Source organism: Ciona intestinalis, chromosome 5, assembly GCF_000224145.3.
Source record: "Ciona intestinalis chromosome 5, KH, whole genome shotgun sequence".
NCBI classification, from domain to species: Eukaryota; Metazoa; Chordata; class Ascidiacea; order Phlebobranchia; family Cionidae; genus Ciona; species Ciona intestinalis.
Window position 1 is genome coordinate 33,366 of NC_020170.2, and position 19,324 is coordinate 52,689.

The window sequence follows — 19,324 nt, forward strand, 5'->3', positions numbered from 1 at the left end:
CGACAATTGCTTGAACCCAGTGTTCACTAATGGGTTGTCCAAATTATCAGCCATACATAAAAAAATTCCCAAAAAATAATCACCCACAAAGTAAGCTAACATACATGGTAACAAGTAAGCTGGCCTGAGGTGCTAAACCCGTGTGATAACAACTGTCGTTTTCTGGCCACGCGAGAATTAAGTAAGTTACATTCATTCATTCATTTATTGTGAAAGGTATATATAAGAATTTTCATCACAGGAAATTAGATCAGAATTGTCATCAAACATTTGGATTTGATAAACTTTGTTTGAACGTTCATGGTTCACATTGTTTGATATCAGACCTTCTCTCACCTCATTTATCATCAAGAAGCAACAAACCATTGAATGATCAACATAAGTCAGCTTGGTTTAATGTACCTGGTAGATACAAGATACCTGGGAAGGTTATTCCATCAAAGCGCAATCAGGTATATTTGTTTTGTATGTTAGGTGGAATATCAGGATAGTTACAAATCAACTGATGAACATTAATATAATCTGTGGTTTCAAGGCTGTTTTGGTCTACTTGAAACTTAATCCAACATTGGTTGAACACCTAAAGTTATTACCTGACCATCACTGGCGCAAATAGACGATTTGAAAGGGGAGGTTCTGATTTGCGCCGAAGGAGCAAAAAAATTGTGGCTTAAACCCCCACTTTCTGCTATAAACCCTCGTTTTACAGACTTATTTCAAATTTTAGATTACCACGTATCTTGTCATGTTATTGGGTCCCGACCGCGAAGCTTATTTTGCGACGTAACAACAATTACGTCATAATGACCATTGACGCGTCCGTTATTAGCTACATCGTAGATGTGAAAAACACGTTAGAATTACGTTCCTTGTTCTTTATGTGATACTAACCAACTTTCTATACCTCAGTAAAAATTATTAGGTCGTAATCGAGTTAAATCTACTCACCGTGCTGAGAAGTAAGCTGAGAAAAGGTCCGTTCAGCATATTCGAGTTATTTAACCTAATTTACTGTGGTAAAACAACCATGATTGTATAACCTGTGCGAATCGAGCATCATTTATATTGGTAACGTTTTATTTTAGCGTTTTCTACAAGCCAAGAAATCAATTAAAAACCTGTCAATCACCGCCGGTTGCGAGTGTCGATATAAGGCGGTGCACTGCCATTGACCACTTGCCATGAAAGGTTAAACCCGATATTAAATTTACATATTATCTAGAATTACAAAGTTGGCAGAGTGAAATGTTGTATTGACGGCTGGTCTCGTCGTAATTACGGTTGAATTTAAATATTTAATTCACATTTTGTTTTATGATATTGCACCTGTAGCCAGACATGTAAAATGTGCAAACCGTTATAGTTTTAATAACATGCTTCTGTAAACAATTATTAATAGCCTGGGCCCGAGCGCTAATGAGGTCATTAAGGAGAAAATGCGCACACGTCCGGTTTTAGTCAGAAGGAACCGCTAATAAAATCGCACAGAACACGTGGTTTCCGATCAGAGAGACCGCACAAGACGCGAGTTTCATGAATTGCAGTGTTGCAAGATGTAGAATTCATATAAAATTTATTTATAGTTGTTACAAAAGATTTTGCAATTTATTAAAATAAAGTAATTTTACAATTTTTCGCCTTGAACTAGGTTTCGTTACAAATTCTGATGTGAAACCCGCATATTCAACCACGACACCACGCATATTCGGATTCGATATAAAAATGCATCGAATAACGCCGAATTAATTGAATCCTGATTCGGCCCATCCCTAATGTTTTACACGTGATTAAGCACCTTATATCTACCCGGCTAAAAATATTCACGTAAAAAAAAAACTTTAGATTGTATTAATAGAAGCCGTGTTAAAGTAGAGATTTTTAGATCGGAAAATATTAATATTGGACGTTGCTACTTTATCTTAACAGTTTTTTACGCAGAAACGCACTGATGCTAAAACTCTTTCAACTACAAGGTCCACATCATACATGTGATCTAAAAATGTAAGAAAAAAATGTGTAGGGCTTCTTTTAAAACCATAATATAATCATGTTTTAATAAATATTTATGAAATAGCTGTATTTAGCAGATACCTACATTCATGCACTTATCTGAAACTTACACATGGTGCTTATTCCTATATCAAAATATTCTCCCTTAATTATATTATTTTCCACCTTATTAAAGTCAAGTTTATTTTTCAGAAACTTTTGTACGACATAAGAGTTTGTAATGTTTATTGCGGAACAACAAGCACTTAAAATACCTTTTACAATATATTTATATTTGGGATTACTTTTCACTGTGTCTGATATTGCTCTTTTTTGTTTTTGAATTTGTAACTTAACATATTGATTACGTTGTAAAATCTCTAATTAAAAACGTAATTATCAAATTCATGTTTGGCACATACTACCCTGAATTGTAGATAACAGTTACTTAATATATGTGCACACTGCGTTCCAGTTTATGATTGTTTGTAGTTTATTTTTACAATAAAATATTTTAACAAAGAACACTTTCCAAAAACCAAACAACGTAACACGTAAGGTGAACTAACTTCTCATTTATTAATCCGATCTTGTCTTGGAGGTAGAAACCTTTTAATTTTTAGTGGTATAGCCTTAGCTTTATTCGTTTGGTTGGCCGTCGATCGTTTTGTTTTATTTGGCTGTTTAGTCGAAATTGCATTATGTGGGTTGGTGAATGAAGCCGATAACACATCTGTTACGAACAAGGGGTTAAAAGTATTTTGCCTCTCAACCTTTGACATTTCATTAATAATTTCTGCTCTCGCTTGAAGCGAAGTTAATTCCAATTTTTGTTGATTCGGTAAATCACAATCAAGTAGCAGGGTACCTGATGCGATAGACTTTATTAACAAAGTCGCTGGGTTCGGTGCCGCCATTATAAGAAACAATGCTGTAGGAAGTTGTATCCGGCCCCTTTTGTTGGATTGTTGTGTGATGTTCTTACAAACAACACATACATCGTTGTCAATTAAGTATTGAGAGAAAGTGATGAATCTATTCTGATTAGTTTCAAGTTCATTCCATTCCATTCTCCAGCATCGCGAGTTGTACATAACATACGGATGACCAAATAGAACGGATTCACACACGGACGCAGAGGGAACTTGTTGAATAATTTGTAACTGTGTAATTGGAACCGATTCGCCTGGTTTTACTGCCTTTAACTGAACATTTTTTATGTGGTCGGCGTTTGAACTCAATACAAAATGTTGACTAAATATAAACTCTGATGGGTCCAGTACTCTCTCCTGCAAATCACATTTGATTCGAAGTCCGGAATTAAAATACAAGTGCACATGTTCCCTGTCTGTACTTTTATCCGACAACAACCTTCTCAAGAACATCTCAACACAAACCGAGTCCACTTCCCCAGATACCAATTCCAAGATACCAGTTAAATCTGCGTCGTCATTACTTAGTGTAATGTCATCTGGTACCGGGTAATCTCCGGTCGGTGCCATTCCAAACAAAGTGACGCGTGGTATATCCGATATATCAATTCCCGTCAAAGTTGTTTTGACCAGCGCCAGGAGTGTTTGAGGCGGCCTAAAACACATGACAGTCACTTCTAACTTTGAAAAAAAAAGATCATTTCGTTTAAACTTGTGAAATTGATTCACCGCCTCACGTAGGGCTTGTTCCAACATCTTAACTGAACTAGCGCCACAGTGATTCGTGGTTTCTCTCGACAATCGACGCAGCTCTTCCACCGCACCTTGGATCCGTGTGTGCGACTCGTTGTTAAGTTGTATGAAAGGCAATAATACCTCAGGATAAGTCAGTGCGCACAATATGCTAAAGTGTGGAACTCGCCTCGGCCCGTTTTTCATCAAACAAAGAAGATTCGAGAATCTTGTTATTCCATTACATACCGCTTCAATGTTGTCTTGAGTGTACGTGGTGGACAAATCCACGATCACGCATTGGCCAGGTTGTCTTGCAAATGGGTAACGCACATTACTATACACACCACTAGCAGTTGCCATTATTAGGTATTAAAGAATTATTTATCGAATCTTATCTAGAAATATAGTATAGTGTTTTATCATCGTGCGATACCTGTCAATTTACGTTAAAAATGCGAGTCAGAAATGTTTTAATTATTTTAACGTTAAGTCAAACATGTAGGCGGAGTGTTACCGCCTGATGGCGACATTAAGTTATGTTTAACTCTTACTTAACGAATGACGTCATTTCCTTTTTTAAATGACTCAATTCTGGTTGAGTAACCGCTCACAAGTCATACTATCGTTTTTTTTTGATAACTTTGCTAATTTACGCTCGCCTTCTGCCACGAAACAGTCCTGTAATTTCAAAGTCGAAATGAGATAAAATAAAACAAAGAAATAAATAATCTACATATGTAAGTCATAAATAAATCATCTAGATAATTCAATTTTAAAATTGTGAATTTGATTTTTGGCTTAAAGCATCTAGGTTTGTTTTACATAATTTTTTGTTTTCCATAATGGTTCCACGGTTGTCGTCCAGCCTTAAAATCAAGTTAAATAAATTGAACATTTGGCTGAGTAGACCATTATGGAGCATCGAAAACCAATTTTATATAAAATGTTGTCGTTTTTTCAACGGCTGATTATACGAGGATGGCTAAAATGCAAGATGGCTGCGGATATGTAGGTAAGGAGAAAAGAACTGCCGTACTTTCATTCAACACACCTTCAGTGTAAGACTGTAGGTCTTGTAGCATCGTTAAAGCAACTACGAAAACACCCTCTAAGAGTGTTGAACAATCAATATACACGTTTTCAGCTCAATGAGTATACAAGTAAAACTATTAATAATATTGCAGAAGATTTTTGTTTATGAACAACAATAATTTTCCGAATATTTTGTGTCTGTATCCAGCAACACAAATTACAACGACATCAATATACGCCAATATCGTTACTTGAGTTACTGATATATATTTTTGCTGTATTAACAAGGTATACCTGGCATAAACCTAAACCAAACGCCATTTTAGCTAAGTTTCTAATAATTGACCGAACTTTATAACTGTTATCTGAAAATAGATTATGTGTATTGTTTAGTTTTAAACACTATTGTGACGTAATTTGTTTATTGTATTTTTATGGTGGTGGTTTAATTTATGTATAAGAAAGCCGTAATTTGAAATGCTAATAATATGTTAACGTGCTTGTTATGAACTTATCAAGATCAAACTTCTGTTGATATTAATTAAAAAATATTGTGTTTAACATTAATTAAAGACGTAAAAATTAATCTCCTGGTCGGTGTCTAAAGTATGATGTAGCGCAACATATTCGGTGGTAATTAATCATGTTGGGTTAATATGCATAGACATTACTACCATGCTTCTCTCTAGTGCCGTCCTATATATCACATTTGATATTTAAATTACAGTAGCCGATGCCCCGATGTCAGTAGCCGATTAAAAAGACGAACACAACCCACACAGAGTTATTTACAAGACAAATATTGTTCCAGTTCATACACCCGGACGATGTGGCTTAGATATATTACAACACTATATTATGCAGCTAATCATAAACTGTCGCTTGACATTTTTCATTTTTATAATTGTAGATTTTAGTTTAACATCTAATTGTTAACTTAATTCTCTGTTATTTAAATGTTTTTATTTTCTAATGACATATTACTACTGCTCAAACAACATCAGGTCCAATTCATCATCAGTATTATAAAGAATGAGGCTTTAAAATCAAAAAGTCACTTGCGCAAGCCATATGCTTTCCCGTCATCTCGTTTGCAGATTCGATTTGGCTGAGAGAGGCAATAGACTTTTATTTATTGTCTTTAACGGCAGCCGATGGCACGCTTCCCCATCTACGGGCGAACCGTACAACAAATTGCGTTACCTGTCACTGATTCCCATGCGAGTGCTTCGTCATGAGGCGCAAACCTTCAAGGAAGGGTCGGTCGAGGGATAAACTGCGATTAAAACAACAATAGTGTATTGGTTCGATAATATTAGCAAAATGAAGCCGTTCCCTGGGGTAACGAATGATTCTGCTTCAATGGCGAGCTCGTCTTTGGACATTATTGCATTATATATACCAGTGTTCGCCATTATACTGCGGATCGGGTTGACACTTCTGCCTGCCAAGCCGAAACTCGCTGCCAGAAGGTTATTTATTTTATTTATCGAGGAAGTGGGTTGGATTCTAGAGTTATCGACCATTATCCGCAAAGTCAAGACCTATAAATAAAATAAACGAAACGAAAACGATGACGTAATACAGACACCATGAAATACGTCTATATGGCAACTTTCAAGTTTGAATCAGAGGCACGCAGTTAATTAAACGGTTTTAGTTATATATATAACTTAGGTTTATCATTCGAAAACATACGTTTCATTCGTAATTGGGACTTTGATTTTACATGAGATGAGTAATTTAAAGGTGTCAGTAAACGTAACAAATTTTGTTAAAAGTTGTATTTCTGTTTTTTTTTATGGTTCTGTGAACATAACGCCTCTCTTTTCGAATGTTTATACTAGGGACCGCGATGGTACAGAATAATTATTTAGAACGATAGCGATATATTCGATAAGGTTTGTGTTTATCAGGAGAAGGGGACATCTTCATTGCTCGGATATTGAGCCCTATGGCTGCGAATGTAGGATTTGCATTATAAGTAGTTTGCATGGTTGATGATGATGTTGGTTGGTGATAAGGCCTCAATCACCGTACAGTCGGAAGGTAATGGCAGAATCTATTAGTTGTCTATGATCGTTTGAATTCACCGATTCGTTATCGAATTTTGTTCATGCTATTTGCGTCGTTAACTTGGTGCGGGATAAGCACTGATTATCTGCGGGTTTAACACGATGCCAAAAACAACAAATAATGAAATTATGATTGCCAGAATGTAAGAAATTGTTTATCTTGTATCCAAGATGCATATTCTGTTTTTTTTTTTTTGCTTTGAAAACGTATTTGTAAAGTAACTGCTTTTAAACAATAGCAAACGCAATATAAGTTATTGTCTCACATTGTGCATTTTACGATCACAAGAAGTACAGAATGAAAATTTATTCAGCCTTAAGTAAAAGACTCATCGTTGCCTAGAGATAATATCTCGTCTCGGCAGATATTCATAGTTGGGAGAAACTAACAACAAATTAACTTTTTCGTGTTCACCTTGCACCGGTGCAGTCGGCCTTCATTTTGTACGGTTAGAACTTTTAGGAGATTCATTTAGATCAGGGGTTGGTGGTGTTGCATTTTAACGCATGTGGTAATATAAAAAATTACAGGCCGAATCCATAGAAACGACTTTCTGGCTATGTGCTTTAATGAGATGTTCTTTACCTGAATATATGTAAGTGATACAAATGTAGCCTATGTGTGTCCTTTGTTAAGTACTTGGTCTGTTTACATTGATGTAATTAATTGAAATCGCGGTTTATACTGAATGTATAAATTACATCAAGCAAACTTCTGAAAGCAAAGCATGAGCTTTAGTGCGTCAGCAAACGTTGTCGCTGTTGTTTGTTCGGTGTCAATTTATCATTACGTCACAAATTGCATTTACGTTACTATGGCAATAAAACATCTAAAAAAATGTTTTATAAGATTGTTTTTCATTGGACCATGTATGGCGTGAAACTCAGTGAGGGTGATGGTAAACACACACTCATTCGACAATAAATTACGTACCATTAAAAGTGTAGCGTTGTTTACTATGAATTTATCGTATCTCGCCTCAACGGCGTACATGTGACGTCACTTATGGATGAATAATTATATTTGCTCTCAGTGAAAAATTACTAAAGCTGTCACAGCGACTGTTGTAGGATGTACGAAATGGGTTTACACAATTCGTAACTGTGCACATACGAAATAATGAATCGAATCAGATAGGTGAATGGTAACTTATAGCTGTTCACTATATAAATATATGTTGTGTATATACGTATACCTAAACTGTTATTGTGGTTAGTGAATTTACGCTTTGTCTTTTCTATGAAAAAAATATCGCAAACATGCACTGAGACAATGGTTTAGTAGTACAAAAGACAGTAACAATTTGTTTTAGTTTAATAGTGCCAGTCAGTGTATAGTGGCGACTAAATAAACAACATACAGTATTCCGTTTGTCAAGTTCGAAATTTGTTTAAAATTATTTACTCTGTTTTATTCCGTGTATTCGAGCCAAGCTTCTGCACAACCACACACTATATACATCAAGCGTGGAGACGATTTGGTAAACAGTAGACAAGCCCAATAAAGAAAAAAACGCGTCGCGTTTCTCATTGAAGAAAAAGTGTGGGTCAGTTCATAAATGCCTTGTTGCAAAGACAAGCGGGAGTGTGAAAGTACGATGATTTGGTTAGTTTAAACAAGACAAGCAACCACTCTTATAGTAACTTAGACTTCAAAGTAACATTTATTTATTTAGTTATGTAGTTGTGACACTTTGCCTAATTAAAATTTTGTTATTTCTGTAAAATATTACTTATGTTTATCAACAGGTCGTTTGTTAGATTTGAATAGGTTATTGTTGATCTTGTTTGATGTCCATGGAAGAATCTGGTTCTTTTGCGTTTGGGAACAACGCTGCAGTTGCGATGAGCGCTTTTCAGGCGGCGGCATCTGCAGGAATGATGGAACATAAGACAAACAACGGAATGCCCTTCTACCACTACCCTGCATTTCAACACAACAACCAGAATCAAGGTCTTCGAAATCAACACACCAACTTGCAAAATGGAACCCCCTTTGGTATAAACGACATTTTAAACCGGCCAATCGCTGCAAGCTTAACTGCGCAAGATTCTACTCACCACTTGAGCAGTATCGCTGGAAATGCCCAATCAAACCCCCGGTTTACGTCAAGTATCGGTCACGGCTCTATGATGGCCGCCATGTACTTGGGAGGATCTGGAATTGCAAATGCTGTTTCCACTTCGAGCGGATCAAGATATCCGAAACCACTCGCCGACCTTCCCGGTCGCCCACCAATATATTGGCCTGGTATGATGACTGATGATTGGAGAGAAAAGTTAGCGATGCCAGGTTAGTCTACATACACTTAGTTACTAAATATAAGGTAAAGTTACAATTACAAAATACTAAAACTGCTTGATATTAATAGTGTTTAAAATTGCTGTACTCGCAAAAATGCGCCGACAAGTTATTGAGTGACCAATGAAGAAAAATGAAAAAAATGCGCCGACAAGTTATTGAGTGACCTGGATTTTCCAAAACATGCAAATATTTTACAATGAAATGCTAGATTTAAACTATTAGCATTAGCAAACATTTACATTGAACATTTCAAAAACAATTTGAGGTTGCGATAACTTTTATTTTATATACGTCTTTATATCATTTGTATACGATATATGTTGTGTAAAATGGCAATCCGAGACAAGACTTATACGTTTTTAGGTTCACCTTCGACCATCGTGATGGAAAAGTACGGACGAAAGAAACATACACGACCTACTTTCTCAGGGCAGCAGATCTTTGCGTTGGAAAAAACCTTTGAACAAAGCAAGTACCTGGCTGGACCTGAACGAGCTCGGTTGGCATATTCACTTGCAATGACGGAGTCGCAAGTTAAGGTAAGGGTGAAAGATTAATTTCTAACAGTTATGTTAATGCTATATGGCATGCTTTGTTAAATTTCTAATTCCACCATACACCTCCTCAAGTACACCAAGGTTTTTCAAACTGATGCCACGACACCGAATCAAATATGCCGCAAAGCGTTTTTATAAACTAACAATAAAAAGTTGTGCATTGACGCTAAACTTAAGTTTGAGAACAACTTCCATTAAACACACTTAACCAATAAATACATCGGTTGTTTATAATATTCGAAGTAACTTAAACAAAAAAAAACATAATAAAAGCTATTTCAAGTATCCCATCACATAAAGCTTGGCTTTATCGCCTTGTCGAGTTTATACCTAAGTTGATAAAAGTAAAAACTATTTGATAAATTTACAAAAATTTAGATTTAAAATATTTTTTTATGATTGATTTTGTAGATATTTTAATATCCATGAAATGTATTATAGAGGGGCTTCTTTATAAAAATACGATTAGCGAAAATATTGAATTTTTAGACGCAAATTGCTCATGGATAAGGCTGAATTTCGAAAAGAAATATTTGTTTAAAATTCAAATCGTTAGCAGAGGGGCGGAGTAAAATAGATTAACGTTTGCGTGAACCTTCATTGAATGGATCACTGGGCGATAATTTCATTCCGAGATCGACATTTTAAATTATTAAACTGCACAGAAAGTTGTCGCGATTCGTCCGTTAAGTGCTCTCGTGGGTACCAAAGGTAACTAACCAGATATATTGTGATAAGCGGCATCTGCTACGGCAACAATAATTATGTCAATACATGGTTGGTATCTGCTACGAAAATTAGATTTCTTTCCTTCATGTTAAGATAACCCCCTTTTTAACAATTAACGAATCTTGTTTCGATCGAGATCACATTGTTGGAGCGAGAGGTCCCGGGACTCTCCTCAATTACTCCGCGTGTCAAACTGTAATTGGCCCAATAGGCTCAGTGACCGTTAATCTGCACCCCTTCCTAGCCAGTACGCGGTATACCTGACACACAGGTTATTAATCACTGAAAGAAATCGACAAACGCTGATTAGAAAGGAAATTTTATGTTGGATCTTCGTCGGATACAAGTGGTCAATAAAATTATAACACGTGACAATAGTTAGCGTGAATTGCGCAATAAATCTTTTAATACCGGAGGTCATATACTAATTATTGATACCGGACTATTCCACGTGCAATAAATTCACCCTTCTGCTCAATTAGGCAATTAATTTGATTAATTTGATATATTTACATTATATTTATGTGAATTGGGTCATATATCAGCTGATAAAGATAATCTGAGTGCATCGTTGTTAGCTAAGCTTTTTCAATCACTTTCTCATATGGATTAAATGATTCGAATTACCAATCGGTATTTTAGATAGCAAATGATCTGGTATTAGTGTAATATGCCCTGATAACAACTCATGAAATACAAGAAAATGTCGACGATAAACGACGGTGCTTCTAGAATTGGGTGAGAAGCGAGATCGTTATTTGTCACACGTCTTTTATTTACCAAGTTAAACAATTGGCTTTTTATTTATCATCACGCGCTCATCAACTGCCATGCTGTTGACATTCCGAAACAATAGCCATTATTCGCATGAACTGTCCACGACGCGATGTTGCCTAATTTGCAAGTGTTGCGTAAACTCGAACGCAACTCATGGGAAGTAGTTGCACTGAGGTGAAGCGTAAGGGAGATGTATTGTCAATTGTACTTTTTTATTTAAAACCCTTTTCAAATAGAGTAGAAATTAAAACAGTTATAAATGTATAATATGAAACTAAACAGATATTGCAACACAAACACGCGTTGCGGGTATTAGTACGCTCTACTACGTCGCTTTTTTCCCCCCCGGGGAAAAAAAAAGATGAAATAACGGTGAACGCAAATGCAAAGTTACAGAAAAAACGCACACGTAGAGTCATAACGGTATAAATCACGGAAAATCTGTGTATATAGGTTCGAAACCCTATAGAGTGCTTAACAGGGCACACCATATTAGGCCATTTGCGTACTCATTTATTACAAACATATCTAAATTTATAAATTGGGAGACTGTAAGTTCGCGATACGAATAATCATTAATTCTGTAACATAAACATGCTTTTGCCAATATTTAACATAAGGAAAGCATAAAATATGAACCGCTCAAACAAGCAGAGTTTTAATATATATACAAAACTTTGTCATCATATATACCTAAACACAATTAAACTAAGCATACCACTATGTTGACGTGTTTAGTTTTACCAAATGTATTCATCGTTCTTGATTCATTAGAAATTATTAAGCCCCCCGATAAACCGCCGTCTTGTCCATTGGTAGGTTTGGTTCCAAAACAGGCGAACAAAATGGCGGAAGCGTCACGCTGCTGAGATGGCAACCGCTAAGAAACGACAAGATGGTGAAATATCTCTAAAGGTAAAGGAGCGTGAACGCGGTGAAAGTGAAGGACAAAGAGAATCTGTGAGTGGCGAAAATTCTACACAACGACCTTTTAACGATACGGATGGTATGACGGCATCGGGTCAAATCTTTGAGAATGCGGCAGACAGCTTTTCCGAATCCAGCGCTGGGTCGCGTGAAAATTCAAGAAGATGTAGCGAGCATGAAGGAAGTGATAGCGCTGATGACGACAATAAGTCAATGTTTTCACACCAAAATCATGCTGCAGATGTTGATGCACAAGAAACAGAAAAGGAGAGACAATTTAAAGCTTTGTTGTATGGGGGATATAAAGTGCGCAGTGATATGTATAGTGGAACATCCAGCTCACCAACACAGAACTACATCACACAATTCTCCATGTGTCCAAGTGATATGGTGCAACATGGTGGTTTGCAAGGGTTGAGTATTTTGCCCATGAACAAAGGGGCAGCAGCTGCGATATGTGGTGTGGCATCGGGATCAGATAATTTTTCATCATATGTTAATTCACCAGCCACCCCACCACATGACCCCAGTAAGCCGATGACATCAGCATCTACTTTAAGTGAAGCTAACATTGCAAAATATTGACATCTGCTTTGTACAAGTTATTATTGAAAATTTCGCAATTTAACAGTCTCTTCAGGGTGCGTCATTTTACCCACGTGTCCTCTATAACTGCCATCACCCACCGCAAGTACAATAGTTCATATGTCCAGTTGATTATACCTTACCAGTATTGTTATAGCTTTATAGAGTTTAAAAGCGACACTTGGTGTCATGTTTATATATGTTACATTAAAACCGAGCAAGTGGCATTTGAAGTGTGCGCTTTCATTTAGCTTGGTCACTTAAACAGAATCTAATAACTGACGACAGAATTCAATTTACTAAAGAAGACGAAACCTATTTTTTAGACGGCTCTTTTAGACTTTATTTAGACTACATTTAAGATAAGAAAAGTACGCTTATGGAAGTTTAATCGTATTAAAAAGTTTTAATGTTCTTTAAAGACGATCGATCGGTGCGTTTTTAACGTGATAGATCGCCGCAGGGGCGCAATACATGGCTTTAATTGAAGTAATGGATACCGAAAATGCACTCATGATGTTGTTACATTATATTGATCAGTCGCTTGGATGGCTTAAATGGTTTACGTGGAGATCTATCGGGAAGAGAGACATGCCGCTCAGTGCCAAACACGCACAAGCCACGCTGTATATAAGTGCATGTTGGGATAGGGTTTCTCATGAAAAGCACAGTACCATCATTCCCGATTGATAGCCAACTTACTCAATTATGCACGTTAACTTGATTATGACGCAATCATTGCAACGGCTCCAATAATCAAAGCATAGTTTAGGCGCGATCACTAAAGATATTGAAGGTTTACGATAAATTAATGACATCTGCTTTGAAGCTTTGTGCTGCAATAAGACGGTCCATTCATAATAACTGCATGATGTGGTGAACATTTCAACAACTCTGGCCGTTTGCTACATTTAATTACTTTATTTGCATGATTTTTATTGCCTTCGATTAAATTGATTGTGCCACGTAAAATTTTAAACACAAACCACGGCTACAAGTGCACTATTTATATAATATTCATCTATATCAACACCACAATATATAGTTGTACGACTCTGCTGCGCCACCTTTCGTTTCATTGGTAAAGCAAATCGTGCATGTAGTAATATTGTGTTGAAAACCGAGTTTAAATATTCTGCGTATTGCGCACCAGTCACTACCAAAGTTGTAACAACTATAGTTTTTAACATGCTAAACCTGCAGTATTTTGTTGAATAAAGAATTATTGTTGGAACAATCAATAGATAAAATTAGTACAATGGGGGAAGATGGAACACTTAAGCACATATTGCCAAATATTTCCAAAATCAAAACAGATGGCAGTTGTAGGGTAATACCACGAATTAGAACTATCATTCCTTTATTAATTGACAAAAATTCTAAAAACATACAAGGAGGTATTTAAAGAATCGCACAACAGGTGAAATTTTACAAATTCGAAAAAAAAACACAGAATAAGACGGGACAGTTTAAAAGATTGTTAAATTTTATTATTAGGAATACACGTAAATAACACAAAATATTAATGCACGCTTTAAAAATCGAGTTTATTAAACATTCTTTTCCTTGCCCTGCTGCTACAGTTTTTTAACATGGTATACAGTAGGGTGGGGGAAGATGGGACACTTTGTCAAACGTTACTTTTTTTAATTTTCTTTTTACAGCCCCCATTTAATGATAATCAGGAAAATAAGGTTACAGAATTATTCGACAGTATTATCACGACTTTATAAAACGCCCGCCAAAGCTGATTACTGTTTTTAAATATTAAAAAATATGTAAAATAGAAACAGTATACTTTGAACAGGTAAAAACATGCGAAATAGTAAGGTGCTATTTTTTAATGCTTGCTAAATTATAGAAAAGCCAATGATTTTTTTAGTTTGCGTGTGCGAATAATTAAAATAGTTTCATAGCTTCATAAAACAACCTTGAATATTTCGTACAGTTTCATTTTGTCTCGTAAAACTTGTTTTTAGTTTTGTAAAAAAAGGACTGAGATATAAGCACGAAGAAAATAGGCAGGGGTCAATATGACTTTAATTTGGGATAAAAACAACACAAAATATCGGTTTAACGTTATATGTATGAAGTTTACATGGCAAAGAAACTAGCACAGCCTGTTAAACTCGGTAGGTTAACTACAAGTTGCAGAACACTGCTAATGTAAATATATTTCAATTTAGAGTCACATCTTACCCCCCATTGTAGTTCTGTGTGTGTTTTTATTGCCAAACTTTGAAAGAATTGCTTTTAATTTAGTAATTTATACCTCAGGGGTTATTCAACTATAAGATACTGATATAATAAAAATATTATATTTTGAAAATATATTCGAAATTTGGTCATTTGCACTTGGTGATAATTTATGAGAACTGGCTTGTGCCGAAACCAGAGTAGTAATACTCAATTTGTAAAAAAAAATAAAAAACTTTATTAATAGTTATAATCATTTTTTTGTTATTACAAGTTCATATGCATTTGTAGGATACAATATTTATCCATTGATGTTCGAACATTACCCATTGACGTTCAAACAATACCAATTGTTATTCAACAAGAGATCAAGGATCTAATGCGTGAATACGTTGATTAATGGCATAGTATTAATTAACCCTTTTACTACAACGGTCGACTGAGCTTGATCAAAAACTTTTAATGCGTCCCCACTTAAATGGAAATAGTTTGATTCAGGCGTGAATCAATGTGAGGATTCCTTATCTCAGTGCTCTTCAACCGGTGTGTACGGTGCACCCTAGGGTGTACCAAAATATGCCAGGGGTGCACCAGTGCAAAAGGGGATACAAGGGTGCATAACAAACAAAAATTTTGAGTATTGTTTTGTCCAATTTTTGAACAATTTTAACAAATTAGCCACTTTCTACAGTCTTAATCGCAAAGCACCAAAAACTGCGGTCTTCTCTTTAACCGCAAACCACATATTCCTAATGCTTTTTAAAGTGGTGCTTTTTGACTAAACATGAATTTATTATCGCACGCATTTCTCCTTGATGACATCATTAGCTTTACGTTAATGCAATCAGGGGGGATGGGCTCGTCGCAACAACTTTTGGAGTTCACCAACCCCAAAAAAGTTGAAGAGCACTGCCTTATCTCACCAACAGGTCTATTGACCTAATCTATTGGCCTAACGGTTATAGCCCGCGCTTTACTAACGTCATGTCCCGGGTTCGATCCTCGCGTGCCGTAACAATTATTTTGGATTTGTTTTCTTTAAATAAGAAATATATGAGACTAATACTATATATACTTTTTGTTTGTATTTGCACACTAACGTAAACAAAGCCAAAAGTTACCGATTACCAGCGACTTCCCGATGCATGGCAGTTTACTTGACTCGGAAACGTTACAATCATTAATTACTCATTAATTGGACTATTTTATACACTATGGTTTATAAGGCGTAAGCTTAGTTAAAATTATTGTATCGAATACAGTCGATTATTCAAAGGTAACGTACATTTAAAAAAAAGTCTTCCAAAAAACAACAGCAACAACAACAACTGTTCGACGAAAAAGGATCTGTATGACCGCTATAACGTGCTTAATAACATAATGTATAGGTAACATGTTAAAAACTATAGCAGTAGGGCAAGAAAAAGAATGTTTAGACTTAATTTTCAAAGCGTACAGTAATATTTCGTTTTATTTACGTATATTCCTATTTATAAATACACTTAATATTCAAAATTAACAATGATTTTAAACTGTCCTATCTTATCGTGTGTGTTTTCGAATTTGTAAAATTTCACTTGTTGTGCGGATAGCTAAATAACTCCTCGTGTGTTTTATCATATAGTACTAATTCGTGGTATTACCCAAAAACCGTCATCTATTTTGATTTTGGAAATATTTGGCAATATGTGCTTAAGTCTTATCTTCTTACTACTCTGTTTTTGGCACAAGCCACTTCTCATAAATTATCACTAAGTGCAAATGACCAAATTTCGAATATATTTTCAAAATATAATCTTTTTATTATATCAATATCGTATAGTTGAATAACCCCTGAGGTATAAATTAATCAATTAAAAGCAAACCTTTCAAAGTTTGACAATGAAAACATACAAAACTACAATGTGGGGGAAGATGGGACTGTAAATTGATATATATTTACATTAGCAGTATTCTGCAACTTGTAGTTAACCTACCAAATTTAACAGGCCGTGCTAGTTTGTTTGCCATGTATAAATATATATATATAAACCTTCATATATATATATATATAAACCGATATTTTTTTTGTTGTTTTCATCTTAAATTAAAGTCATATTGACTCCTGCCTATTTTCTTCATGCTTAGGCTATATCTCAGTGTTTTTCTACAAAACTAAAACTAGTTTTATGAGACAAAATGAAACTGTACAATTATTCAAGAGTGTTTTATGAAGCTATGAAACTAGTTTAATTGTTCGCACTGGCAAACTAAAAAAATCAATGGCTTTACTATGATTTAGCGAGCATTAAAAAATGGCACCTTACTATTTCGCATTTTTTACCTGTTCAAAGTATACTGTTTCAAGTTTACATATTTTTTTAATATTTAAAAACAGTAATCAGCTTTTACGGGCGTTTTATAAAGTCGTGATAATATTGTCGAATAATTCTGTAACCTTTTTTTCCTAATAATCATAAAATGGGGGGACGTAAAAAAAATTACAAATAAGTCTCGTCTGACAAAGTGTCCCATCTAACATGTTGAAAACTATAGCAGTAGGGCTAGAAAAAGAATGTTTAGACTTAAATTTCGCACAGTATTATTTCGTGTTATTTACGTATATTCCTATTTATAAATACACTTAATATTCAAAATTAACAATGATTTCAAACTGTCCTATCTTATCCTGTGTGTTTTAGAATTTGTAAAATTTCACTTGTTGTGCGGATAGTTAAATAACTCCTCGAGTGTTTTATTATATTTTATTAAATTGGTGTCAATTAATAAAGGAATGATAGTACTAATTCGTGGTATTACCCAAAAACCGTCATCTTTTTTTATTTTGGAAATATTTGGCAATATGTGCTTAAGTGTCCCATCTTCCCCCATTGTACTATATCTAATTTCACTTGTTTTTTTTAAATATACTTCAATTATTCTTTCAGGATTGTCTACTTTATTTTTTAAACAATTTATAGCACTGCAGTTACTACTATTTTCTTATTCTTCCATATCTGTCCTTTTTATCTTAACTGTTTTAGTTACAATTTCCTTATCTTCTGGTAATTACAATCCAAACACGCAACTGTTAAATTGTACCTAATTCTGAATAAATAATTGAAATGTTACTTACTAAGTTAAGCTAATAATTTATTTTATCAGATTTAAACTGTAAAATCTGTAATTCTAAATGTAGAAACAATAACTTTAAGATATTCCTGCTCGCTTTATTCCATTTAAAATACAAACACGATATAGCACGTATAATGACACAACAACGTTTTTTAAAAAATGTTTTGTCCAATGCCTTCCAACCACATTAATATGGTAAAATACTGAAACTAATCACTGTGGAATCTCAGGTACATTTTTTACCCCTGCGTTATGGAATTATCTGTATGATCATGGTCCATGGATGCAACCTGAAGTTTACGACAGGTGGACATGCCTCATGCCGTCTGAAAAGACTGAAATGCGCATATAATATATCCCATAATAAGTTTCTTACTTATATGAGCTCTGATGTAATCATTTTTCGCGATAAAAATAGGTTTTCCACCTTCCAAGCGGTCGTTTGAAGCTATTTACATCTTCAGAAGCGCATTACTTGTATACCTCTTGTAATACGAATTCGCGATGTGCTTACCGAAAATCTGACATGTTACCAGCAAAGCGTATCGAAATTTTGTTATGGAAATGCATGTAGCCCACAGAAATAAAAAAAAGAGTAGAATGCGCAACTGCCAAAACCGTGATACATTCTTTTTTCTATTCACGTGACCGCCAACCTCCGTCCACATTACGGTTGGTCTCCATTGTAAAAGATAGGCTCATAGTAGCCTTTTAAGGGGGTTTAAGCTGTTTATTTCAAAATCTACACTAACTATTCAAGTTTATTAGGTCGGTTTAGTTATTTCGTGTACACATTACAGAATAATTAGGTATCCTAGGATATCCGAGGACCTAGAACACTTTATTTCGAATCTAGAATTTCGAATCTAGAATTCCGAGTCTAGAATTTCGATTCTTTTTTTATTTATAAGAAAAAACGTATAAAGCCAAAACGGCCAAGCCGAAACGTGTAGCGACCTTTGAAAAAACGCCGCGAAACGGTTTCACTCGGAAGTCCCACAAACACAAGAAAAGAATTTTTTTTTAATTATTTAATTTTAAAAAGTTGTTATTTTAGTGTTTAGTCCAAGAGATGATGTATGATGACGTCATTAAACAGAATACCGAATTTCGTAATTGGATTTGAATACAAAAGAATTCGAGTGTCACGGATTCGAAATTCTGTAATGTGCATCCCTTACAGTATCTTTCTTGTTTAAGAAATTTAATTAAAAACCTCGGTTTGTTAAAAATTTGTATAAATTAGAAAATAGTTGTTCTACCCTATAACTTTAAATTAGGTCAAAAAACTAAGAAAAACTACATAAAACGACCTCGATTCTATTGATTACAATAGTAAACGGGAACGACTTGCGAAGAAAGAGAGTATAT

At 35.0% G+C, this 19,324-nt stretch overlaps 3 protein-coding genes across 8 annotated transcripts in view; 2 read left to right on the forward strand and 1 right to left on the reverse strand.

Moving 5' to 3' along the window:
- The window catches only part of LOC101242465 (tetratricopeptide repeat protein 41), a 22,136-nt gene extending 19,622 nt beyond the window's left edge, over positions 1-2,514 (forward strand). For 3 of the 6 annotated variants that reach the window (XM_009860233.3, XM_026834454.1, XM_026834455.1), the window contains 3 exons: positions 242-452; positions 1,939-2,001; positions 2,203-2,514. In XM_009860233.3, the coding sequence (XP_009858535.2) occupies positions 242-452; positions 1,939-1,992 (265 nt within the window). In that variant the 3' untranslated portion in view covers positions 1,993-2,001; positions 2,203-2,514. Of the gene's footprint in view, positions 1-241; positions 453-1,938; positions 2,002-2,202 lie in introns of those variants that run through there. The other 3 variants (XR_003395886.1, XM_026834452.1, XM_026834453.1) reach the window with 3 other exon arrangements.
- Positions 2,327-4,408, reverse strand: LOC104265739 (meiosis 1 arrest protein-like). Its single transcript, XM_009860398.3, has one exon. It carries the CDS (start codon positions 4,014-4,016, stop codon positions 2,562-2,564), a length of 1,455 nt encoding a protein of 484 aa, XP_009858700.1. The 5' UTR covers positions 4,017-4,408; the 3' UTR covers positions 2,327-2,561.
- Positions 4,409-8,067: 3,659 nt separating this feature from the next.
- Positions 8,068-12,876, forward strand: LOC778697 (homeobox protein DTH-2). Its single transcript, XM_002127463.3, has 3 exons — positions 8,068-9,056; positions 9,432-9,607; positions 11,951-12,876. Exons 1-3 carry the CDS (start codon positions 8,555-8,557, stop codon positions 12,641-12,643), a joined length of 1,371 nt encoding a protein of 456 aa, XP_002127499.1. The 5' UTR covers positions 8,068-8,554; the 3' UTR covers positions 12,644-12,876.
- The last annotated feature ends 6,448 nt before the right edge of the window (positions 12,877-19,324 follow it).

Bases quoted from the DNA above. Each gene is read 5' to 3' on its own strand.
- LOC104265739 (XM_009860398.3), bottom strand. From the start codon at position 4,016: ATGGCAACTGCTAGTGGTGTGTATAGTAATGTGCGTTACCCATTTGCA.
- LOC778697 (XM_002127463.3), top strand. From the start codon at position 8,555: ATGTCCATGGAAGAATCTGGTTCTTTTGCGTTTGGGAACAACGCTGCA. The intron at 9,057-9,431 runs GTTAGTCTACAT...ATACGTTTTTAG, and splicing joins AGAAAAGTTAGCGATGCCAG to GTTCACCTTCGACCATCGTG. The intron at 9,608-11,950 runs GTAAGGGTGAAA...GTCCATTGGTAG, and splicing joins TGACGGAGTCGCAAGTTAAG to GTTTGGTTCCAAAACAGGCG.